Source organism: Chenopodium album, chromosome 23 (genome assembly GCF_948465745.1).
Source record: "Chenopodium album chromosome 23, dcCheAlbu1.1, whole genome shotgun sequence".
Taxonomy (NCBI): Eukaryota; Viridiplantae; Streptophyta; class Magnoliopsida; order Caryophyllales; family Amaranthaceae; genus Chenopodium; species Chenopodium album.
In genome coordinates, this window is record NC_137856.1 from 34,570,206 (window position 1) to 34,595,746 (window position 25,541).

A 25,541-nucleotide genomic window follows, 5' to 3' on the forward strand; every position below is an offset into this window, starting at 1 on the left:
CAGTTACAACCCTAGCCAAGCGGGCCCGATCGGGCGTGGATGTATCAAGCTACCGCTGCTGCTTTGTTGGTTAAATTATTTTGGGCCAAGCATGTTAGTGGGCTAACTTTTAGTTTTGTTTTGTTAGTTTTACGCTTTGTTTTTCGGGAGTTCAACTAGGATTAGTTTTCTTAGTTGAGTTTTAGTAGGATTCCTTTTCTTTTCTTATATAATAAGGGAAGTAGTAGTACGTGGGGGGCAAGTTTTTAGCTTAGGTTCTTAGTTTAAGTTTAGTTTTTAGATTAGTTTTCTTTTCTCTTTTTACTCTCTAACTTTTCTCTCTCTCCCTTAATTAAACTCTTAGTATTATTTTCTCTCTTGTTTCTCTCTCTACAACTCTTGGTTTAATCTCAGTTATTTATTTTACTTCTTCTATCATGTCTTGTTTAATTGCTTTGTTTAGTTTATATTTAATTATGCGTGAGTAGTTTTCTTTCTAGGGTTTATGGGGATCCATAAATAACATGAAGGGGTAATTTATTATTATTGATTGTCAGTGCTAGATTAATTTCCTATTGATTGATTTAATACTATGCAATTAGATTAGCGCTGGTTTAATTGTATGAGTTACGCAATATTGATTCGAGATTCGAGAGATGAGAATTAATATTAAGGCCTAGTTTCAATAGGCAGTTTAATTTATAAATGGTTAAGTCGAGATTCGAGAGATGAGATTTAATACCGGTAAATTAACTCTGTGATTGTAATACGCAGCGAAAGCCCTTTATGATCTGATTAATTGATACATTGATGATTGATTTATATGTTTTACCCTGGAGTATTATTTATTGGTGAGCCTATGCCCTAGGCCTTATTATTATTGATTTCTTCCCTAATTATTCTCCTTACTCATAATCTTCGTAGTATAGTCTTTATAATCACAACAAATATTGGTTACCTTAATAATTTAGATTATAATAATTAATTAGGAGTAAAAAGACTTGTTTCCCTGTGGATTCGACCCTACTTCCCTATCTGCATTAGTTAGAGGACTTAGGTAATTATTTTTTGATTAGGTGATACGACTTTAGCCTGTCAATGGTTTCAAACGACATTATATGACCCCGAGATATGTCCCCTAGGGTCTCAACACTTTTTGCCACCGGGCCCCGAAACCTCAAAATTTTCTCAAAAAGTGTGGATTATAGCTAGAGCTGTCTAAAACTGACTCGACCCGAGAACCTAATTTAACCTTAACGGACAAAGATCTGTACCCAGCCTGTACTCGAACAATGGGGTGAAACTAGTAACCTGTAACCTGACTTGATCTACCGAAAACCCATTTGATTCAACACTTTATGACCTGAACCCGAACGTGCCCCCGACTTGATAGTAATCGTCAACCGATTTAATCCGACCCGAAAACAACCTGAACCTGAACCAGTACCCAACCCAATTAAAACTACATGAACACGAGTCATGGAAGGTTTAGTAAAATTTTATATACCTTTACCTTTTATTCAACTTATATACTGGTATAATTCTGTAAACCCTCAATCCGATTTAATAAAATCTTTTGTTCAGCTTATATAACTTTTATTCTCTATTACTCGTAAATATTTTAATAAAATCTTGATGATGCTTGATCAAATTATGGAAGGCGTAGTTATATAGTTCACTTGGCCACATCAATATTTATTTGAATTGAACTTCAACCAGAATCCGACTGAATAGAAGTCAACACTAACCCTAACCCGAATGTACCATCTTGTTAATCCATCCAAACCTGACTCAACACAACCTGAATCTGAAATTAAACCCGATCAGATTTTAACTCAAATTGAACCCGACCTATATCCGAAAAGGTCAACGACTCGTTATAACTTGAACTGAAATGGAACCTACTTGAACCTGAACTTGATTTGAAGCTAGATTGACCGACATAACCTAATCCTGATTTAACCCGAGACCTTATTTGACCCGACCCAATCCCGACTTGAATACCCGAATTGACAGCTCTAAGTGTGGATCTTATGTTTGAGTCTTCAGATGGTTTAGCTTAGCTAGGTTTGTTTCTCACAAAATTTGTGGACTTGTTTAGGCTTATGGACATATACTAAAAAAAGAAGTTGGACATTGTTTTGGACTTACAGTTACAAGAGAGAAGCTTCAACTTAACTGGGTTGGTTGCAAATCTGTCTAGGACTACTACATAGATTATGAATTAAAGATATCAACGAATGAAAACATGCATCGACAAGCGTGAAAAAAGAAGTATTGTAACTATAAAAAACAGAGGAAGTATATTTTACTTCTTCTAAAAAATTAATTTTCCACAAATTAGTTGACTAATATTGTCAACTCTCATTTTATACCGTTTGAGAGTAGTTGTATACTTGTATGACTCGTATCCCCATTTAATAAACAACTTACTAATTATATAGTTCTCTCATTCTGATAAACTTGAATTAGCTCTTAAAATAGTACTCTCATTTTTGCATCCCCATCATATTTCCTATGTCTAAAATTTGTTGCATATGACTTCCACGGTCTCTAATGTATTCCCTATTTTGGCCATTGATATCTGTAATATTCTATATGCTTAAAGGTAATACGGAGTAGTGAACACTTATCACTTTTTTTTTATAGAAATTGTTTTATACACCCGGATGCACGGTGAACCCAAGAGTATTTTGCTCATTTCGATGATTATTGCTCATAATATCATCTAATGAACAAACATATACCCTTGAGACTTGAGTGTACCGCATATCCGGGTGGCCGGGTGTATATAACAATCTCTTGCTTTTTTTTTAATTTTGGAAATTATAAATTGAGATTTTGAAACTAAAAGTGGTTAAGTCATGCTCCCATCAGCTAAAAACTTGACTTTTGACAGTGATCGTTCCGGAAAAAAATAGTTGAAACAGGTGAATCTCTTACAAATGGAGAGAAGATTTATAAAGTTTTTGATATTTATTTTGGTAAATTAATAAAACATTGAGAGAAAATATCCTAACTTTTATACGAGTACTACGTACATTTTTCATTAAAATAAAAATAACATATTGACTATAAATAAAATAAATAAGGTGGCAAGATGCACACCCTAAATGCCTCAATCCATAAACTACCCTCCTACAGTCCTACTCCAGTACTCCCTAAAGTAGATTGGTTGAATTATTGAATCCTTCAGAATTTATGAGTATGAGTAGGTCTACAGCTTTCTTATCTTAACCATACCAAATAATTTGGAACAGTTTGCACAAATCTTAATGATTCCACCATACTTAACCTAAAATATTCTCACTCTTACCACAATACTGTAAACTAATATCACTACATTAGCACTATCTTAATGTCTCTTTCACAGCCTAACCTTAAACCACTATTCTTCCAGCTGCACTTTAATAAATATTACCATTAGTAGTGTCAAGCATATCATCAATCAATCACCCTAATTAAAATACCTCGTAATTCTTTTACTGTACGCTCTTGTAAATTTATAATTTATAGCCAACTGGTCAATATGAGAATACGACGAATCAAGATTTGCCATCTTTCAAGGCAAAATTTCATAATTCGGATTTCTTTGAAAGACCAAGATGACCAATTCAAGTTTTTAAAGTTTGTTTTAGAAAAGAAGGCCTAATAAGAGTTGATAATGGCTACTTATGTTTAAATTACAACTAATATAAATTCTTATAAATTTAATTAACTATGAATAAGTGAAATCGGATGAATTAAACACATCTTATCTCCGTGTGATTTAAATTTTGACGAGTTAGAGAGAGAGGAGATAGTTAGCCACTCTATAAGCTTCATGGTTGATATGTTAATCGTTGATGTTGTGATAAAATTCCTATTTCCTTTTTGCAATTGTGGGGAAAGAATGGATATTTATGTTGGATAAATACATCAAAATCCACTATAGGCTTTCTTCTTGACGTCACCGATGAGGCATATGAAATCTTGAATCCAGAAAGATACTATCTTTGTTAAGGTAATGATGGTGTAATTTGGGTGGTGCTAAAAAGGTGTTATTGCTCATTAGGATCATTGAAATAAAATTTGGGCTTCTGGATCAACTAATAACTGTAATAGTTTAGGCTTTCTTTGGTTCACCTTATTTCAATTCGTTAGAAGTTATAGCATTTAAACTTACATGCACATTCACAAATATTGTTATGCAACTTATTTCAATTCTCTTCAGCTTGATTTTAGTTCAGTTCAGCTCTTAATTTCCTTCTCTCATAAACAATTCATTTAATTTCAACTCTATTCAGTTTAGTTAAAGTTCAGCTTCAATCAGTTCAGTTCATTTCAACTCAGTTCAATAAAATAAAATAGACCCTGAATTGACCCGTGAGAAATTCTAGTCACGGAACCCACCTTAAAAAAAAAAAAATCTACATATAGTTTTGAGTGAAAACTGTTAACAGCCTAAAAAAAAAATTAATCATCTATATCTGGACTCCAATTAATAAATGTAATCCACTAGAGTGTTGTAAAATAAAACAAAAACAGAGAACAGGTGAGAAACGGCAGATATTCCATATTCCACTAACCGACCCATTTGCATGCGTAGTGCTCATTCTTTTATACATCTTCCCTCCACTCCACACACACACACATATAAATAACATCATTCATCTTCTCTCCCTAAATATTATAACATCATTTTTCTCAACATATATATATATTAGAGTGAACTCCCTTAAAACTCCATTAAAAACACTCATAAAAAACCAACCAAAATCCCATTAATTTGCTTCCTCCTTTTGTATATTTAATTCACCCAAAAAAAGGACAAAAAATGGGAAACTATCTAGCTTTATGTACAATTGGTGACATACAATCAAAAGAAGCCTTATTGAAGCAAAAAAGGATTTTGCAAATAATTAAGAAGGTTGATGGGAAGATATTAGAGTTCACAAATCCAATAAGTGTGAGAGATTTATTGGTAAGTTATCCAAATTCTTATGTTGGTATATTTAAGGATGCTACACAACCTTTACCACTTGATCACAAGTTGAAAATTGGTAAGGTCTATTACCTTTTAACTTCACTTGATCGTACTACTACTACTAGATTTGATGGAGCTAGTGGTACTAAACGAGAAATAGATCCAAGAACGACAACGACAACAACGACAACGAAGACGACGATAAAAGTGGTGATAACAAAGGAGCAGCTTCAACAGATATTAAGTAGACAAGGGAGAGTTGAAGATTTTCTCTTAGGAGCTGTTCCTACTAAGAAAGATTTGAGTTATAAGGATTGTTCTTTTTCTTCTTCTAATTGGTTTCCTAAGCTTGAGTCTATTCCTGAAGGAAATAATGATGTAGTTTGTTGATTATATTATGTATTATGTAATTATATTATATATAGTTGTTACATAGTTACATATACTCATAATATATACTCTTTGAGTTGTAATATAGGCTTTTTTTTTGATTTTGTAATTAGAAATGGTGACAAGAGGAAGAGATTAAAGAAAAGGGAAAAATAAGCTAGCTTGTAATTTGTATGATGGAGCTCAAAATTTACCTTAAAAAGTCTGTTTTATGAATAAAATTTACTTGCTATTTGTAAATAAATTATTTAAGCGCGCTTTTATTTTTTATATTATAAAAAATAATCAGCAAATTTTCTCTTTTAATGTAGTCAATTGTGTCAAAAGACCAACAGGAGAACAAAAATTGGATTTTTTTTTTTTTTTGACGGGAAGCATAGGCAATACCGTGTTATTTCATTATCAATTATCTTCATCGTCCCTCATGCATGATGAGTTAACATTTGTTGAAAATTCTCCTTACAAAATATGAATATCGTTTTGTTAACCAAATTAATAATGTAATTTAATCATTATGATAAAAAAAAAATGGTTATGAGATAAAGAGCTAATTCAAAGGAAATTATGTAAATAAAATCAACAAGTTGAACACAACATTCATCAACTCGTTAATGAAGTCTGATCTTGGCCTAATGGTTAACATTAAGATAATGTATACGAAGTATATTGCTGAACATGCATGTTTGAATTGAATCATATTCCAATTTGTGTACGTTACTTCTTTATTAACTATCTTTCAGTTATGACAATAAAAAATAATGCCGATTAAAAGGTAACTAAAAAACAAAACGTGTAATGTTACATTATTACTCATATATAATTATCCCGTGTTAAATGGGCCAATAGAAAGCTCCTTTCTCCCATACCTTCACAAGAGTCACACATTGAATTCCATGAAATCTTTCCTTGTGAAATTGCCAACTCTTCGTAAACTTAACTATCTATCACATGTGATGTATGAGTGTAAATACATTCTTATTTGTAGTCAACAAGGAGGCTTACAACACGGAAGTAATTGGCTATAAATTATGGGCAAAACTAACAACTATTCAAAATAAGGCCAAAAATAGGGGGTTACAAAGATAAACAAGTTGAGATCACATGTTTTGTTGCCATAATAAATAGAAACATAAGCAAAGGTGTTATAATTGGGTTCAATGAACAACTTTTTTTATGCTCTAAGTTGTTGAATTGCAGCTTAATTGACTTGATTAAACAACATGGATTAGGCTTAATTAGAAGCGTTTTCCAACAAAAAGAATGACACACCACATTCCAGCAGCTATACTTTTAAATACTTCTATATGCAGCAATTATGTGGGTCCTAGAAATCTTTATTTCTAGGATCTTTGCCTAGTAAAGTACAATCTTGGGTAAAAATGTATAATGAGGATTACAAAGAGAATATCAGAAAATCCACGAGTACAATTTCTTTCATTCACTCGGATGTACAATTTCTGCCTTTTTATACGAAATATTGAAAGTAAGGGATAGCTCAACTTGTCAAGTCACTCAAGTGGTTACAGCTTCCCTTCTAATATTAGAAAAAATTTGAATCGATTTTCATCATTTGTCCTTATAACTTGTGATAAAAGATTATAAACTATAAGTATCATGGAGATAATTTAATGACCATGACAACATTTATACAGCATTAATTTTCTATAGGAATTTTTGTTTTTGTTGAAGTCAATTCAAATTGAAACATATCATACTTCTCAGTATATCCATAAGCGTGTATATAATGGAGGATGTGGTATGTTGGAAAACTTATAAAGTGCAATAACTAACATTATTTCCTTATATGAGAAAATAAAAAAATAAAAAAAAATCGAGGAATTTCATAATTGATCTATTCATGTACACAAACACAAGTACACAACAACTTTATCATGTGACTAATTTTAAAGGTTCGTTAAAATTGCAATCCCTTTACCAATTTGAGAAGGAACTCCTCCAGTCCTCCTAAGCTGCAAAAAACTGCCTAGGGGTGGATCTCATTTGTCTATATTATAGTTTTTCTTCTAATTACACACAAAGTCATGCCTTACTATCTAACAAATTAGGTTTGATAATATGATGACATATGACACGCACATACCAATTACTTTAAAACACATACTTGTATTTATTTAACCAATTTAGTAAATATTAAATTAAACATAGCGGTTAGGGTAGATCATAAATAAACGAACATTAAACGAAAGTGATTGGAATAACTAAAAAAAACAAAGAAAGTATGTAATGTATTAGTGCTTGAGTCATATCATTATGACCAATAGCCATTTGGGAGGGCTTTCTCCTATACAATTTCAGGAGGCCAACATGCTATACATAGGACCTTAGAGCGAGATTAGCTTTTAACCCCCACTTGGTTAAACTTACGAGTTTATTTTTCATTTTTAATTTTTTCCATTTTAAATCACTATAAAAATTGATGATTTAACGATTATTATTAAATATTGATGGTCCACCACTAGTTGTATGACTTGTAAATTGTAACAAGACCTTTCCCCTTAAAAGAATAAAAACCAATAGCCCCTACTTTAATTAGAAATTAAGGACAAGAAATCTTCTATAGACCCATAATTTAGTCTACCTAGCTAGCTTAGCCACATGAACTACATACATAGTTGAAGTTGTAGTATGAATGGAATTTCAAAAGATTAAGAAGTATTAGGCAAAGCCTAAAATAGCTTCGAAATGGCCCACACTAAGGTCACTAACCGTCCTAAGTTGCATGCGTGTTTGACGATTCAAGTAAATTACTACATCCCTCACTTTTCCCCCTTCTATTTTTGTCATTCACATGGTGCATCCGTGCATGTCACTACGCTCCGTCTCTTTTTGTTTGCCCCATTAATCATTAATTAAAATTTTAATTAAGAAATATTAATGAGGAAAGAAATTGATGCGTGGGATCAAATACAAGAAACATGAGGATAAACGACGAATTCTTTATGATCATTTATAAAATAAGACAAATTTAAATGGACAACTTAAAAAAGATAATGGAACAAAATTGGGACGAAAGAGAGTAATACTAAAATAAATTTCCTTAACCGTCTCTTCTTTATTAAACCTCTAAAGCCCATCATGCCTTTTCTCAACTGAAGTAGATCACTTAAACCCAAAAAAGAACCGCCTCTTCACACAAAGTTGTCCGACTTTTTAGTTTAACCCCTTTATTAACTCACACTTCTTCAATGATATAAACCTTGCTTTCACTTCTTATATTTCACCAAAACTTCACCATATCTATGCATTTCATAGTCAATCAACACACTAAATTCAATGGGGAACTTATTAGGGTTATGCGCGGTAGGAGGCTCAACGTCGAACCAAGACAAGGTGTTACAAGTTATGAAGGTCCATGATGGAAAGATATTAGAGTTTAGAGCTCCCTTAAAAGTGAAGGATTTGTTGAAAAACTATCCAAATTTTTATGTGGGCTTATTTAAGGAGGCTACCCAACCTTTGCCCTTAGAGTACAAGCTAAAAGTTGGGAAAATTTACTATCTTCTTCCTTGTTTTAGTGCTACAATTCTTGACCCTACTAATATAGGAGATGTTTTATCATCATCTCCTATTCCAAAGCCAAGAAATGGTGTTGTAAGGATCAAAATGATTATAACAAGAAAGCAACTTCGACAACTCTTATCGAGTCAAGCTATGAGAGTCGAAGCAATGCTCTTGGAGATCGGTAAGAAATCGTGTTATCCGGTTGTTATGTCATCGTCTCATTTGCAAAAGCTACAGCCTATTGGGGAAGAAAGTGAGTGAGAAATGAAAGGGTGCAAATGTAAGAGCATGTATATAGTAGATTTAGTAATGAAAACAGGGGAAGAAACTTAGAAAACATCTTTTGAGGTATTTAATCCTCAAAATACTTGTAATCCTATTACTTTATACGTGTGGTATATTGAACGACTTAATAAGTTTACAATCACGTATGCAAAAATTATATATGTACACGCATACTGTATAATAAAGCTTTTTTTCTTAGGGTGTTAACTTATAAATTAGTTGATATATATTTTGTACAACATAATATATAGACTAAAGACACAAGTTGGAAGTATATGAATCAATTTCGATGCTCTACCAAAAAAAATAAAAATCTAACTTCTCATTTTAAAGTGTTTGTAACTACAAAAATAAAACGTTTAAGTACTAAACTCAGAGTACTTAATCACTCTAACACATGAATATATGCCATAATTTTCAAGGGAATTTGGTTGGTGTATTTCCTACAGATGTTTTGCCCTTGATTGAAATAGGGCTTCTCACAATGTGCTTCCCATCTGACCACACCAAACTTCCGAAAACATAACCGGTGGGAAGTTGATTAGCATCGGCAGAGAAGATGAGCTTAAACGTTAACTCTTGATCCTTTTGACTAAACACCAAAGTCGTAGGTTCAACTACAATCGAAACCCCGGGTGGTGCTTGTATGTTTGCAGTATAATTACCTGGTTCTCCAACATTTTTCAACTTTCGTGTAGCTGTTGCTGCGCCGGTGAACTCTGGAATACTTATGGAGGGATAATTGAAGTCCAAGATATTGAATGATTCGGGACACTTGTAATCGTGTTGTTTTGTGAACAATTTGAGAAGTGTAGTGTTATAATGGTGTGCACATAGGAAGTTAAGGTAATCATAGTGATTCATGTCGTAAACTAGGCCAGGGTCCATTGCTAGGTTGGGTTGTACAAGGCCTGCGCCGTAAGCAAATGGGGTTGCCTCACGTATCATGTCATCTTCAAAAATCTGCTTGTCGTTGTTGTCTACTGAGCTTGCTACATACACCAGAAATGACACAAGTGATTACTAATTAATAGCATATGACACGAGAATCTCACATACATATATGCATCAAAATGCTATGGTACACGCGTGTACCCTCACATTATAAAAAATGGGGATAATTATATATGAAGAGGTGCACCAAAATGTAGGTACACTCGAGTGCATAATAGATGTTATGAGATAGTCCAAATTAAACCAATTAATTACTTATAATTCATTATATTCTATGCATACGTACCTGTAGTCATGATGGCAGATTTGATGGCGGCGGTGTTCCAGAGAGGATACATTTTTCTAAGAAGAGCAGCAATGGCAGTGACATGAGGAGCAGCCATAGATGTCCCGGACAATGGTAGAAACTTATCAGGCAACGGAACGTTCGGAGCTTCTGTATAAGCAGCCACAATACTTACTCCAGGAGCTATTACATCAGGCTGTTGTAGACCATATATATTTGAAATGTGAGAAACAGAAATTACTAACAGTAATTGAAGAGAATGAAGCAAACAAACACACCTTAATAATCTCTGGGGTAATTTTGTTGGGACCTCTAGAAGAAAAGTATGCAGTTATTGGAGCAGGTTTTATCCCCAATTCTGTTCTTGCTCCAGTAATTGATGCAATAGGATCCCTGAATTTGATACTTCGAAATCAAATTAATCTCTTTAACAAAATAACGTGACAACTAGATCCAACTTAATATCAAAGCATCAACTCAACCAAAAGACTTTTTATGTGAGAGGACGCAATATAGTATAAAATCATATCAATCATCGGCTATAACCATAATCTTTTGGTTGAGTTGATCCTCTGATAATTCAAAGTACGTACAAGTAGTAAAAAAGTGAAGCAGGGTTCGAGGTGAATTCTTGCCTCGTAGAGCTGATATAAGAAAGAAGAGCTTGACTATCATCGAATTTCAATTGAGTGGTAGGGAGAGGATGGATCATATCAGGGAGCATTTTAGATCCAACAAATTGATTATTCGCGATGATTAGGCCTAGAGCTCCTGTTTGTAACGCAACCTTACTCTTTTCGCTCTTTTCTATCATGCGACCAGGACCCTCCAAGAGACAAACTAGAATCTTCCCCTTCACCTTCACTGGATCAACAGTTCCATGCTTACAGTATGATCTGATCTAGATTATCGATACATAATAAAATATGATTTTGGACAAAAATTTGAATGCAATGAAAGTGATCAATATAGTACAATCTTTCAATAGTTTTTATTGAGTACTCACGCTTTAATCGGGTTAGCGCCATTGATTCGGGCACTTGCACCGGTGATTAGAGGGTAAAATGATGTATCATTTAGACTGTTTTTGCCATCTATAAACCGTGTAGCCTGCATTTATTGATTAAATTCAAACCATATATATTAGTTCGATCTTAAAAGTGGGTTGATTAGTGTTATAAACTTCTTTTTCGATGATATACAATGCACATCTACTTTATAAGTCTCAATTGTACACAGACTCTCAGTCTTTGTCACTAGGCTAAGGCCTCATCGATACTTAATTATCTACCTTTTTTTACTTATGCTTAGTCATATTTTCTCACTTTCTTTCTATGAAAATTTATGATAAGTGAGGAGTAAAAAAATTAAATGAGAAGTATCATTACAAAAATAAGCAATAAAAAGAAGAGTAGAAGATGAATAGAGTAGAAAATACATACCCTAATCGTTTGGTTGTTGCCTAAGACAACAGAGCATGCAAACTCTCTACCAATAGTACTGGCACCAACGGTGAGCATCCAAGGGGCAATATTGTTAACAGACCCCGACGATGGCCCACTATTTCCGGCAGTGGCAACGACTAGGATACCGTTGGCCATAGCATGGAAAGAGGCTATAGACAAGGCATCCTTAAAATAAAAATCACCACCTTTCATGGAATCTTGGATGGTAAATCCTAGAGATAAATTGATGATGTCTACACCGTCGATGATGGCAGCTTCAACTGCTGCCAAGCAATCCATGAAAGATCCTTCCCCTAGTTTAGAAGCGGCTTCTGGCCATAACACCTTGTATGCAACTACTCGGGCCTTTGGTGCTCCGCCTTTTATGGTGCTATTTCTTAGCCCTAACATACTTAGAGACCTTGCATCTGCTTCTAGGACTACACTGCCTCCGGCAGTGGATAGTGTGTGAGTCCCATGGCCCCCCATGTCGCGAGGGCTGGAGTTTGTGGCAAAGGTTAGGTTTTTGGATGTTAGAGATTGGACATACCCTTTGTTGAAGTATCTTGCACCAATAAGTTTCCTATCATCAAAAAATTCAAAAATTTAACTCAATGTATGTGAAATGAGGATTACATTTTTTTTATGGTAACTTCAAATGTTACACACCATGTCAAACAAACATAATAAACTTCTTAGTTCTAACATAATGCATCAAAAAACTTGTTCATATGTTAGACAGACATCGTTGAGTTTCTTGTACAAACACTAACCTGTTGCACTTGAATGATGGATCATTATCATTAGAACAATGACCTCTAAACTTTTGGGGGACGATTCCAAGGCCTTCATCCGAGAAGCTCTTGGACTCAGGCCAGACACCTATCACATACAATTTCAAAACATAATATAATTATACTACGTACTTGATACTTTCATCACGGCAAGACTATTAGCATATCAATATACTTATCATTCACTAAATATATTCTAACAATGAGCAAAGATGTACGAATTATAGTATACAAGAGAAACTTGCCAGTATCAAAAGCTCCTATGATAATGTCTTCTCCAAAGCAGGCTTTCTCCCAAATAGATTCTTTAGAAGGGATAATTTGATGCTGAAATGATCCTAAGAAATCCCATGACTGAGTTGTTTGTCGTCTAACATTAAGATTTTCAAAAATCGATATAACATTAGGATGCTCTGCCATAAAAATAATTATGAAAAGGGTCAAGGTTTTACATGACAATTATATGCAAAAAAATTTAATCAAAGATTATATATATATATATATATATATATATATATATATATATATATATATATATATATATATATATATATATATATATATATATATATATATATATATATATATCTTACTTTCAAGTTCCTCAACCTCCTCCTCATGTAGAGTTGCAGCAAAACCATTAAATATTTTTGCATAAGAGTAAATCAGCTTCTTCGAAGGGTCATGACCATTGTCTTTCCTACTAAATGTTCATAAAATTTAGAATCAGTGATGGTAGATGTTCAATGTACATTATTATAGATTGGATGAGTACGTTGAAATCTACCTATAGATATGTACCTCTTTGACACATTGGAAATCATATCATGGTGTGATCTTGTTACATTCGCAGGATCCCCTAACAAAGGACGTCCACCATCAAATGATCCTAAATAAACAATATAATGCTGCAAGAGATAAAGTTAAAAGACTTTACATTGTCTTATTCTCAATAAATTTTACAAAGTGGGTAATCGAAACAAGTTATCTTTTTTTTATTTATTTATTTTATTATTATTTCCCCCAAAATATACGCGATTTGATAAATTATTTATGAAATATGAAGTTAAGACTTGCCTTATAAACAGCAACAACAGGTGCTTGCAATTGTGGTAATAGAAGAATCAATAATAAACTATGTAAAACGATTGAATGCCCCATTATATTGTATTCTTCCTAGTTTGAATTGCTTCGTTTAGTTCTTCTCTTTTTCCTACCCATAAATTCTTGAAATTTGAAGGTTTTTTGGTTTTTTTTGTTGTTTTCTTCATATCAATAAAAAAATTCAAAATATTCAAGATCCATTGTGGTGCACACAGATGATTGCAACCAAGATAATAGGAATGTCTTTCTCTAAGTTTGTTTTCTTCTAACATGTGGATTAGTTTCATAGAACATTTTATTACGGAGTATGATTTCAACCACTAATAATGATAAAAGTCTACATTTTAGAAAACCATTATGCTTTAAACTTGCCTATTTAGCAAATGTGAATATCGAATGGTACACTTGGCACCAAATAGCAAAAGTAGATTTAAAATTACTCCGTATTAAATTGGTTCATTTATCCTCTACTCGTAATTAGAATAGATTGTATTGGGTAATTGGGTGCAAATTTAGCTTGAAAACTTGACTAATGTGTATGATTTTAAAGAGATCATACATTTTCATCTTAAACATTAATAGCTTTTTAATTTGAGATTATCTTCTAGCTTTAGAAATGGATAAAACATCACTCAAAAGTCTTTTGGAGGTAATCAATCCTTGTAATAATCTTATTTTATATCATGTACATTTCAATTAACGAGCAGTTACACATTCTTACATAAAACACTACATCGTTTTACAACTTTGATCCTTAGACATTATTCAACTATGGCATTATTTTTCACTGAATTTGTACGTCGATAACCTTGCGTTCAACCTTAGGCTTAGGGATCGAGATGTTAAGAACGCCATTCTTAAGCTCAGCCTTAATCTTATCTAATTCACAGTTATCAGGCAATTGAAGCCTAGTATCATATGAGCTATAACTTCTTTTACTCCATGCATCGTCACCTCCTTCTTCCTTCTTGCGCTCTCCTTTGATGACAAGCATGTTATCCTCGACCGATACCTTGACATCTCCCTTGTCGAGCCCTGGCATGTCGAACCTCATCTTGTACTCGTTCTCGTCCTCCATGATGTCCCATGGGGCTCGCATTTCACCCATCCTAGTTGGAACTGTCATTGTGTCCTCGAAGAGGCGGTCCATTGTGTCCAACATTTGGCGCATCGATCTCATGGGTGACAATGAGTCAATCAGTCCTGCAAATTTTTATTATTAGCATCATTAATTTTCACGTTTTAAGAAATTTAAGTATACATTAGAAAATTTAGGATAATAATAGTAACATTGGCCTCCCTGTTTTCCCCTGCTTTCCCCTGTTTTATATAATTAATTTCTGTTTAGCAAAATATAATATATGTTTTAATAAATTTTTTTAAAAAAATAAATTAATGTGTATATTGCACAATTACCTAGTTATTGTAAAGATAACATGTAAAAGGTGGTACGTAAAACTTGTGATCATACAAAGTATAAGCCTTTAAGGTATGTATCTACTTAATCGAGTATATAAACTAATCATGGGCTTTCGATAGCGTTTTAACACCACTATCGAAAAAATTGTCCATACTACAAGGTTGTCTAATAAATAAAATGTACCATAACAAGAAAGAGCAGGTTTAACTTACCAAAGGGAGACATGTCGACGGCAAGTCTTCGAGGGCGGCGTTCGACAGCCGAAGACTGTTTGTTGTTAGAGTTTTGAACTTGTACATCAACATGATGACTACCCTCTTTATTTTGTTCACCACCTGCTTGTTGTGCTTTTACCACCAAACGTGATCTCAAAGAAGGTTTCTTTGGTGCTGGAAAAGTCACAGAACATGGGCCTAATCCAACTAGTTTGCTAGATGTTGTTTTGCTTGAAACTAGTGGTGCAGGTGATGATGCACTGCATGTAATACACTTGCTGGCCATTTTTTAAGTACAATTAGCTTGTAAATAAAAATGATTCTAACTCTTTTAGATTAAGGTCGAATTCGATGAGTTGTTTGTGAATGTTGATGTGTTTGTGTTTTGCTGCTTGTTAGGGAGATGAAGAGTGAAGTGGGTTTATATAGTTGAAGGAGATGAGTATGTTTTTGTTGAGAGAAATCGTGAAGGTTTGAGTGCAACTATGAAGTTTCTGGGTTCTTAGGTTAATACGGTGTCGTTTTTTAGGTTCTGGTTTTCTCTCTTTTATTCGGGAATTCTCTTCATCTTGTTAGAGGACCCCTCATAATCTCATATTGTGTAGGAAAACCTTTTTTTTTTTTTTTTTTTTTGTTGTGTTTTTGTTCTGTTTTGTCGTTTTATCAACTAATTAATGAGCAACTACCAAAGAGGAAGAATGAGTGAAATTTGACACCCAAAAGGCCTAAACTCAGCTGGAAAGTCGAAGAGCTAGCCAATTATTCTTTTGCCCTTCTATCTCGTTTCAATTTTTTAAATTTTTTATCTATTAAATTTTTTAAAAGGTAACAGTGATTGAACATTAACATGGAAGAATTTATTGTAAATTTTAAGTAAAATAAAAATACACAGAGACAGTTTTTTTTGAAAACTTTGACTTTAAATTTTAAGTACTACAGAGTACGTAATAAACCAGTACATTGATAGAAGTGTCATATCTATACATTAAAAAACCGATTTATTTTGTAACAATCTACTCGCCAATACTTCTACAAACATCCATATTGGCCTTGTTTGGCAATTGGCTGTTGGCTGTTGGCTGTCGGCTGGTTTGACTGGCTGTTTGTATTGGCTTTTTTGTTGGCTGTTTGACTTTTTATCAGTCTGTAAACTTGTTTGGTAAAATCGGCTGTTGAATGTTATTAGTAACTTAGAAAGCCAAAAGCTACTCCAAATAGCTTTTTCATTTTGGCTTAAAAGCCAGCTTTTCAGCTAGCTAAAAAAGCCATTTACCAAACACGAATTTTGAATGTTTGACCAAATGAAAAATCCAAAAACCAAAAGTCAATAAAAAAGCCAATGAAAAGCCATTAACCAAACAAGGCCATTGATAGAAGTGTTAACTAAAAACTAGTAACGCTATAGTTAAATCCGAATGAGAAGTCGTACAATATAACACTAGCTAAGGCGCCCACAACCGGCCACCACAAGCAAGAAAGTAATCTGAGCACTACAATGGTACAGCATCTCAATCCCAAAACTAACCATGTAAAGACAAAAACAAGCACTAAACATAGGTACTTAAATGATGCTGCAAGCTCAAATAATTGTCCTTTGTTAGTTCTTACTCCACTAACATGCAGCAACAAGTACCATTCGAACTAACAGTAAAAATACTGCTGCATAAATAAAAATTAGCACGTGAAACCATTAGAGTTTCTCATCAGATACCTCAAGAAGAGTACTTTATATAAAGGACATTAAAGCATTGCTCATTCTCTCTCTTTTCCTTTTCTTTATCCAGCCTTCAATGGTCTCGAGGTACCTTTAATTCCCACACACTCATTCATTTCATTTTATCTTGTTTCTTTATTTACTATTAGTAACAAAAAAGACATAACTTGCTTTTGAACCAAAACAACCATTTGTCTCACTATAACAATTCTATTTAATCCTTCTATACTCCGATCCATACATTTGTTTGTAGGCGGAACTACTTTTTACTATGCTCAACTCTTTCATCAATGTGGTACACGTATAATTGTTGTTTAAAAAGGCTATACTTCAACTCGTCTAGCACATATACTTAGGCACATATACATTAACAAGCAAAATATTGTATAAGTTTCACTCATGTTGCCTGTAACCTGTAACATAGATAATTCCGATACACAAAAAGATTCAATGCAAAATCAAGGATCACGTATCCTCATAGAGTCATAGATAGCGGAGCACTCAAGCCAATATCTATTTTGTACTACCTTCGTCTAGATTTAGGGCATATTCTCTTTAGATTAATTTTAGTTCAATTCAGTTCCTAATATTCTCCTCTCATAAAATATTCAGTTCAGTTCAGCTCATTTTAGTCAATCAGAACAGGCCCTTATTTGGGAATAGATGACAATTGATTCCAAATTTAGGGAATAATAGTAGTTGACTGCTACCGTGTGGTTAAATAATGTTTCTTCCACTTAACCCACTCATATAAGTGAGGTACATATATACGAAGTATATGTTACTGATCATGATACACAATGAGATTATTAGTACACACAATCCACTCATTAATTGCTAAATGAAATTTGTTAATTCTCAACATGATCTAGTATAGTATGATTACTTCCTCCATCTATATATATGAAATTCTCAACCCGACCTATTACTACTCAGAGACGAACAAGTATAATATTTTAATTGATACAAAGTACGAGTACGTAGTACGGAGTATATATAAACAAGTGACTTTAAATTCACATATGTACTCACTTGTGGACCTTACTGCATTTCAAAGTTGAAATCCACAAACCTTCTTTAATCTATTATTTCCTTTTGCAGCAAACACCCGACAGAAGAACTAGTGCACTTTTTTGTTGTGCAGAAGTTGTTTTAAAACAGTAGGCATATTTCAAGTACCAACCTGCTTCCTAATTTTAGTTTACAATGACATTTCATTTAGTACCACCCTTCACATTTTCATCACTAAGACAAAATTCTATTTTAACTCTCTCTATATGAATGAATATACCATTTGTTGACACCGAAATTTTGTTAATTATTAGGTGTCAGATATATGTAAATAAGGAGATAATATCAAAAAATATAAGATATTTATCTTCAGAATCTCATAGATTATTATCTTTTACTCTACGACACTCTATATAAAGAGGGTCGTATCTAGGGTTTAATTAGGCTCAGATGGAACAAGTCACAAAGACCCCATCTCCTCCCTACTACCAAACATTGTAGGTACATAGTATGGAATAAGCCGACAAAGCCCCGTACTATAAACAAATATCAAAACCCTAGCCCTTTGGAGAGAGGAATCAAGAGATCTACGAGAGTTGTAACCCCACAAATTATCAATGAAATAATTGTTCCGTATATTTTTCTGCCTCTTTATTTGTATATTGCAGGTTTGAATTTTTATGGTTTACACCCTTATTAGATCACCAATTATTTCTTTGTACCCACTTTTGCATTTTATTAATACCACTAACAAAATCAATCTCAAAAGCATCCTAAGCAAATATTACTACTATAACATGTAATATACCTTAAAGTTCACTTCAGGCAATCAAGTTCTAAGTATGGGGAAGAATGGTGGAAGTTCTTCGTGGTTTAGCGCGGTTAAGAAGGCGTTTAGGTCTCCTAGTAAAGATAAACAGAACAACAGTGATAAGAGAAGTTGTAGAAGTGAAGATCTTGAACAACAAGAACAAGAAAAGGTGATCATTTTCATTCATGTATAAAGTTTTTGTAAATCATTTGTTGATATTTGATAAAGTATAAAACATATTTCTGGACTTTAACCATCAGCTTAAGCTTTTGATTGAGTTAGTCCTTTAACAAAATTTATTGTATTTTTATATTTGATGTAGCAGAGAAGAGGGAAGCGTAGGTGGATGTTTGGAAAACCCTTAAACACAAATGACGCGACAAAGGTTACAAATATAAAGAATCATGCTAGTGAAAATGCTGGTACTGGAACACCAAATGTGGCTGCCTCGGAGGAGGAAAGAAAGAAGGCCATCGAGGTGGCAATGGCGACTGCTGCAGCTGCTGAGGCAGCAGTCGCGACAGCTCAGGCTGCGGTTGAGTTTATCAGGAAGACTAGGCCATGCATTTTGGTCAAAGAAAATCAAGCTGCTGTTATCATTCAGAAAGCCTTCAGAGGATATCTGGTAGGTTGGGGCCCTCTAATTTCCCCTAGTATTTCTTTCATCTTTTATCACCTGAAATAGGTTTGCATATGTGGTGTCTTTACTGATGTTACTGAATGTGGTAAGACTTCAGAAAACTAGTAGTTTGAGGTTCTTAGTGTGCATGCTGAATCTGAAGTCTAAGTTGCTTCAATTTTTTTGTTTCAGATTCTTGAAAATTGTGGAAATTTATTGGCACAGAATTTTTAATGTTGTCATTATTTTACTGACTGACTTGGTGTAATCTTGTGTATTTGAACCAAAATCAAGGTTAATTTCTGTTGTAGAATCAATTGAATTACTGATTCACTGTTTTCAAATTACTACAAAGTGCGCGCCTTTCTGACAAATTTCTGTCGTGGCTGAGAATTCTATGTAATTAGGTCTATGGCTCAAGGTTAAGTTGTTTGTTAAACTATCATTGCACTTTCTATTGGAATTAACAGGATTATACAAAGCCCTGTCTCCTCACTTATTTTAAGTGCACTGAAACTAATTTTACTGGAAATGAGTGTGGAATTTTGACACTTTAATGTGAACATAACCTTAGATAAATGTATATTGATACTCGTATTGTTTGTCGTGTTTTAGTCCATGCAACTCATGGTTTGAAAAATTAACTGGTGTAAAATGTGAAATTCTTCCAGGCAAGACGAGCATTAAGGGCACTGAAAGGGCTGGTAAAGCTGCAGGCATTAGTAAGAGGTCACAATGTGAGGAAGAGAACAACATTGACTCTAACGCGTATGCAAGCTATCTTTCGAGTTCAAGCTAGAGTTTGTGATCAACGTCGTAGACTTTCAGTCTCACGCGAGGGCAGCCTCAGTTCCAGTTCTTTCACTGACAAAATTCCCCTGGTAAGTTGAGTGTTTAACCAATTTAAGCTTTCAATTTTTTATGCTTGAACCTTATAGTGATTTTACTTGTCCCTCCTGTATGTTGTAATGCAGTCAAAAGACGGCGAATGGGATGAATTTCAGAATGATGAAAAAGAAATGGACTCGAGTTCCATCCTTGGAATGACCCAGGAAGATGTTTGGAAATCTGAAAGGGATCTTGCTTATGCCTTCTCTGACAAGGTTCTCCATTTCTTTCTCTGTTGAATCAATTTACTAATGCTGCTTTTTGTGCTTTAGTTTTAAAATGTATGTAAAGAAAAACATGTTTAGAATCTAGATAACTCTTACCACATGTTCACATTCCTTGTACTTGAAGAAATTAGCCCTTTTTTTTTTTTTTTTTTTTTTTTTTTTTGCTACAAACCCAGGAATCTTCCAAAACAATCAATCCAACCACCTGTTCCAAACTTCTTTGCAGCTTTAATTTTTTTTTTCTTTTTTCGAAAATGAGACTAGATGATAATCAGTTAGTATGTGTTTATATTTGTACCATTATCAGATGTGGAAATCTCGCATGAAAGAATCGGACGATATACTAGATGGAGCTGTAGATTGGAGGGAAGCGATTCGGTGGGAAAGGCCAGGCAGATACTCTTGTGATCAAAGACTCCCCATCAAGTTACATCAAGTAGACAGCACAAATCGCAGGTCAAGTTTTCACAAAATCAGAGAGGAAAATCCTTACCAACAGGTCAAATTAAGTTCATATTCGTCTTTCCAAACACCCATCAAACCATACCAACCTGAACTCAAACATCTACAAGTTCATTCTGCTAGCCCCCGTTGCATGAGACAACAGGCACCAATCTATCTAAAGTCCCAGACACCGCGCTTGAGCTGCTCTTACAGAAACAGCACTGCAGTGCCGAGTTACATGGCAGACACTGCATCTGCTAAGGCTCGAATTAGATCACAAAGTGTGCCTAGAGAACAAAGGCCTTCTACACCAGAGAGAGAAGGGATAGGAATTCCAAAAAGGCGCTTATTTTTCAGATCATCAGAAGAGGTAGCTTCACCATCTTGCAGAAATACTCCAAGGGTGCAGAGATAAGCTGACATTGAACTGTGAAGTCTGACTGTAACTGTAATTCTTGTATATTTGATTGTTAGCTTGTTTTAGTAGAACATCATAGGCTGATGCAATCTTAAGTCTGGTTATATACTCACTACTTCAGTTTGATTCTAGAGATGCAGGAGTTTTCTGACATTTTACAGCAAAATAACAGGAAATAGTTAACAATATTTGAACTCTTTAGAACTCAGAATATCTAATATTTCTGCACTTCCTGCAACAGAACACCAAGTACTACACAGTTGAAATTCATACACATTAAAATACATTCAAGAACAAATGAAATTAAAAGAGCATACAAAATTTCCAGCTGATTAGCTACAAGAAACATCCAGCTAAACCTGGATTCCAGTCTACTTGAACCTTTAAACAACTCAAAAGGCGCTTTGACAGAAAAACAAACATACTAGTTCAACCAGTGGAATGGCATATCAGAGTTTGCCTTGGAGTTGTGGCATGTAGTTGTAGTAGGACTATTGCTCTCACTGCTATCAGAAAATGTAGCAAGAGTTTTCTGCAGAACCCCGGAAGGCGATGAGACTGCAGTCGCCGGGGGAGTGACAAACTCCACCTCACTGACATCAGACAATGCCATATTACCCGGCCGCAGAACTTCGGCCAATGGACCACCAGGTGTGGTGGAAGAAGAAACCCATGAATCAATAAGGCCAAGACCCATATGAATATGGCACATTTCATCATCAATAACATTGGAATTACCTCCATTTGATGAGGACAAAGAAAGTTTACTACTTCCATTGTTCTTATTATTTCCTGCCATACCCATTGACCAAGCATCAAACAAAGGCCTTTCTAACAATCCCAATTCATCAGATTTAGTAGGGTTGTAATCAGATTGAGAATTCAAATTCAAAGGCTCCCCTTCAAATTGCTGATGAAAAACACTGGAATTCATGTTTGTCTGCACTAATTGATTCCATTGTTGCTCATCATTCCAACCCAAATTCCTAAAAAACAAGAAACAAACATAATTCAGCATAATTTACACTTTAAACCCAATTAAAGTTGACTAATTAGACATAAAACAAATATAAGAACCATGATTAAGAAAACCCCACCTAGAATCATCAAAAGGGTTAGCAGGAGAAACCAAGGAATGATCAAAGATGGAAGCTTTAGAACAAGATCCAACACATTGAGGTGGGTTTAAAGAGGAGGAATCATCACTCAAACGAGTTCTCTTAGCAGGGGCAAAATTGTCTTTTTCTTTTTTGTCGTTCGAGAGATTGGAGAGAGAGTGTTGATGACGTTGTTGTTGTTGTTGTTGTTGTTGTTGAAGTTGTTGTTGTTGTTGTTCCACATGCTTTCTTGAACGGGGGCGTCCTCTATGCATGTGACGCTCACAGTATTTTTGGTTAGGCGCTACATCTCTTGAGCACCTCCATTTCTTCCCATCTGTTCTTCTACATCTTCCTGGCTCTGCATCTTTACTATTTCCACTCCACCTCATGCTTATTCCACTACCATACTTTCCCATATCTGCCCTTCCACCAATTACCAAACATAAGAAAAACATGTCATGTTAATACTCCGCATGACATAAAACTTGTATGTAACGGACGTATTACAAACAACAACAGTACAACACGGACATGTAATCACCCCAAATTACATATAAGCCACCCCAGTGCAAAATGTTGGTCTTCATGTAATTTGAGGATGTATGAATATAAGGTTTGGACTTTGGTACATGTAACAACATACGCAGATAGTCACCCCAAATCATATAAAAGTCCCACTTAGCACGAAATTGATATTCTTATGATTTGGAGTACATAAAATCTTGTATACAATGTGTGTGTTACATACAACAATAAACAAATTAGTCACCCCAAATCACATAAAAGTCACCTTGGTGCCGAAGTTGACAATTATGTAATTTGGGGTAATTTCAATGTTAAAAAAAAAAAAAAAAAAAAACATGTACAAGCAAGAATAAAAGTGAGGGAAAAAGTGACATACAATAGGAGGCAGGGGCAAAAGTGGAAGGATAGGAATAATTCGTGGGGAAAGAAGAGTAGAGAAGATCAGGAGGAACAGGAAGAGATGCCATCATGTACTTGTAAATCATTGCTTGTCTTTCCAGTTCTTTCCATTGTGTTGCTGTAAATGGAAATCCCATTGTTGCTGTAGCCATTCCAACTGCACCCATTTACATTTTCTCTAAATTAATTAACAAATAATTACAAAAAAATACCAAAAATGGGTGAAATTGCTCTGTTTTCAGTAAAAAAAAATTATCGATATTAGAGAACAGACAGATTTGTAAAGTTTTCTTTTTTGTAATCGAGACAATAAAAGAGAGATTAAAATACAAAATTCAATTAAAAAAGAGTTGAAAAATCTAATCTTGATAAGTGGGAACAATTAAAAATTGGATCTTCCTCTGTTCTAATAAGTAATTATCACCCAAAATTGTTCTGTTTTAAGCAGTAAGAAAAACCCAGATAAACATTCTAAAGTTCTGATCTTTTCATCAGAAAAACAACAATAAAGTCAATAAATGTACAAAAAAATTGCTGTTTTTTTCTATGAATTCATAAGACAGGATAAAGAAGGGTAAAAAAGTTTTTAAAAAAATGATAAATAATTACCTGAGGATTTGTAGAAAGGATTTGCAGAAGTATAATATGAAGAAACATCAAAAGGCTGCTGCAACCCTCTTACAAGACCAGTAGTTGTAGTAGTAGAAGTAGAAGAAGAATGAACAGAAGAAGGGGAATTATCAGCTACAACAGGACTACAGTATACAAGTGGAGTATCACTGATCATCATGTTATTGTATCTGGGCCCACCATTGCCATCACCACCATTATGAACATCATCATCTCTTCTTGTTTGATTGTTCAGAAATGAACGGTCCTGATCTTGCTGATTCAGTTTCAGACCCAACTCAACTACTACAACTTGTTCACCATTTTCAGAATTCTTTTTCATGCTTCAATTTTTTTTTCCCAAGAAAGATAAAAATTCAATCTTTTAAGTTTTTTGAGTTTCTATTCTATAAGAGGAAAGATTGAAACTTGCTTTTAAAGGAAGAATAAAAATTCAATCTTTAAGTTTTTTTAAAGTGTTTGAGATTTGGGGGTTTTGTGAAATGGTTGAAGAAAGAAGGGAAATGAATTAATAAATAGAGAAAATTAAAGACATGGTTGCCGCCATTCTTGCCCTTTGATTTGCTTCCATGCTTCCAACATTCTTACCATTTTGCAAAAAGTACTCTTTCTCTCTCTAGATATATATAACACTTTCTCTCTCTAGATACATGACATAATTGCGATGTTTATGTCAACTTGTGAGAAAATCCTTTTAAAATAAAATTAAAATAAAATTAAAATAAAAAAATTGAATGGATGAATTAATTTTTTGAGTATTGATATTTGTTTGAAATGCCACGCAATTGGAGAGGACTATCTTTTATGCATGTTGCACCGTACCGAGGCCCCTTATTAGGTTTATTTTTAAATGATATAGGGACTTGAGCCTAATATTGTGGGGGCCCCTCCCCTACAACATCTTATTTTATAAAGATTTTACCTCTAAATTATTTTACTGTTACTTCTTTTACCGTTGCTCATTTATTAGAGTATATAAATGCATTTAGGAAAGTGATTAAAAAGGAAAGAGTAATAATTAACCCCGTTGACTAACAAAAGTCTTAACCAATAAGAATTGGCTCAAGTGGTAAGCAATTTGATGTCGCTTAAGGGAGGTCTCGGATTCTGGTAATTAAGAGTAATGCAGATTAGGAAGGATGCTACAAATGACATTATAGCAACTCTACCATAGTACTATGGTAAACTTATTTGGGAATTAGATAGATGGGATTGTTGGAGGAATTAATAGATGAGGATTTTGTGACTATTAGTATTGTCAAGCATAACAAGATCATATCGACCTTGATGTCTTAAGATGTGTAGAAAATTTTCCTTAATTTATAATTTATTAAATTATTGCTTCATCATGACTCCATAAGGTGTGAGTGTGCAACCAATAATCTTGATAAATGT

General features: G+C 34.0%; 5 protein-coding genes across 6 annotated transcripts; 2 read left to right on the forward strand and 3 right to left on the reverse strand.

The window, feature by feature from the left end:
• The first annotated feature begins 4,795 nt into the window (after nt 1-4,795).
• On the forward strand, nt 4,796-5,335 carry LOC145607453 (uncharacterized). The gene has a single exon (XM_081663099.1). It carries the CDS (start codon nt 4,796-4,798, stop codon nt 5,333-5,335), a length of 540 nt encoding a protein of 179 aa, XP_081519225.1.
• A 4,224-nt stretch (nt 5,336-9,559) lies between these two features.
• Nucleotides 9,560-13,782, reverse strand: LOC145607454 (subtilisin-like protease SBT5.3). The gene is made up of 10 exons (XM_081663100.1): nt 13,699-13,782; nt 13,423-13,529; nt 13,215-13,321; nt 12,867-13,034; nt 12,601-12,709; nt 11,825-12,410; nt 10,976-11,283; nt 10,661-10,775; nt 10,383-10,578; nt 9,560-10,134 (listed from the first exon to the last, which is right to left on the reverse strand). The coding sequence occupies exons 1-10, from the start codon at nt 13,780-13,782 to the stop codon at nt 9,560-9,562; spliced, it is 2,355 nt and encodes a 784-aa protein (XP_081519226.1).
• A 706-nt stretch (nt 13,783-14,488) lies between these two features.
• Nucleotides 14,489-15,668, reverse strand: LOC145609253 (small heat shock protein, chloroplastic-like). The gene is made up of 2 exons (XM_081664781.1): nt 15,358-15,668; nt 14,489-14,928 (listed from the first exon to the last, which is right to left on the reverse strand). The coding sequence occupies exons 1-2, from the start codon at nt 15,644-15,646 to the stop codon at nt 14,510-14,512; spliced, it is 708 nt and encodes a 235-aa protein (XP_081520907.1). The 5' UTR covers nt 15,647-15,668; the 3' UTR covers nt 14,489-14,509.
• A 2,893-nt stretch (nt 15,669-18,561) lies between these two features.
• Nucleotides 18,562-21,587, forward strand: LOC145609366 (protein IQ-DOMAIN 18-like). Of its 2 annotated transcripts, none has more exons than XM_081664867.1 (5): nt 18,562-19,065; nt 19,219-19,521; nt 20,187-20,396; nt 20,490-20,618; nt 20,938-21,587. In XM_081664867.1, exons 1-5 carry the CDS (start codon nt 18,928-18,930, stop codon nt 21,487-21,489), a joined length of 1,332 nt encoding a protein of 443 aa, XP_081520993.1. In that variant the 5' UTR covers nt 18,562-18,927; the 3' UTR covers nt 21,490-21,587. The 2 variants fall into 2 exon arrangements, with proteins under 2 accessions (XP_081520993.1, XP_081520994.1); XM_081664868.1 differs by having other exon boundaries at nt 19,222-19,521.
• Nucleotides 21,588-21,787: 200 nt separating this feature from the next.
• On the reverse strand, nt 21,788-24,814 carry LOC145608745 (growth-regulating factor 7-like). Its single transcript, XM_081664350.1, has 4 exons — nt 24,126-24,814; nt 23,494-23,673; nt 22,590-23,010; nt 21,788-22,478 (listed from the first exon to the last, which is right to left on the reverse strand). The coding sequence occupies exons 1-4, from the start codon at nt 24,466-24,468 to the stop codon at nt 21,917-21,919; spliced, it is 1,506 nt and encodes a 501-aa protein (XP_081520476.1). The 5' UTR covers nt 24,469-24,814; the 3' UTR covers nt 21,788-21,916.
• Between the last annotated feature and the right edge of the window lie 727 nt (nt 24,815-25,541).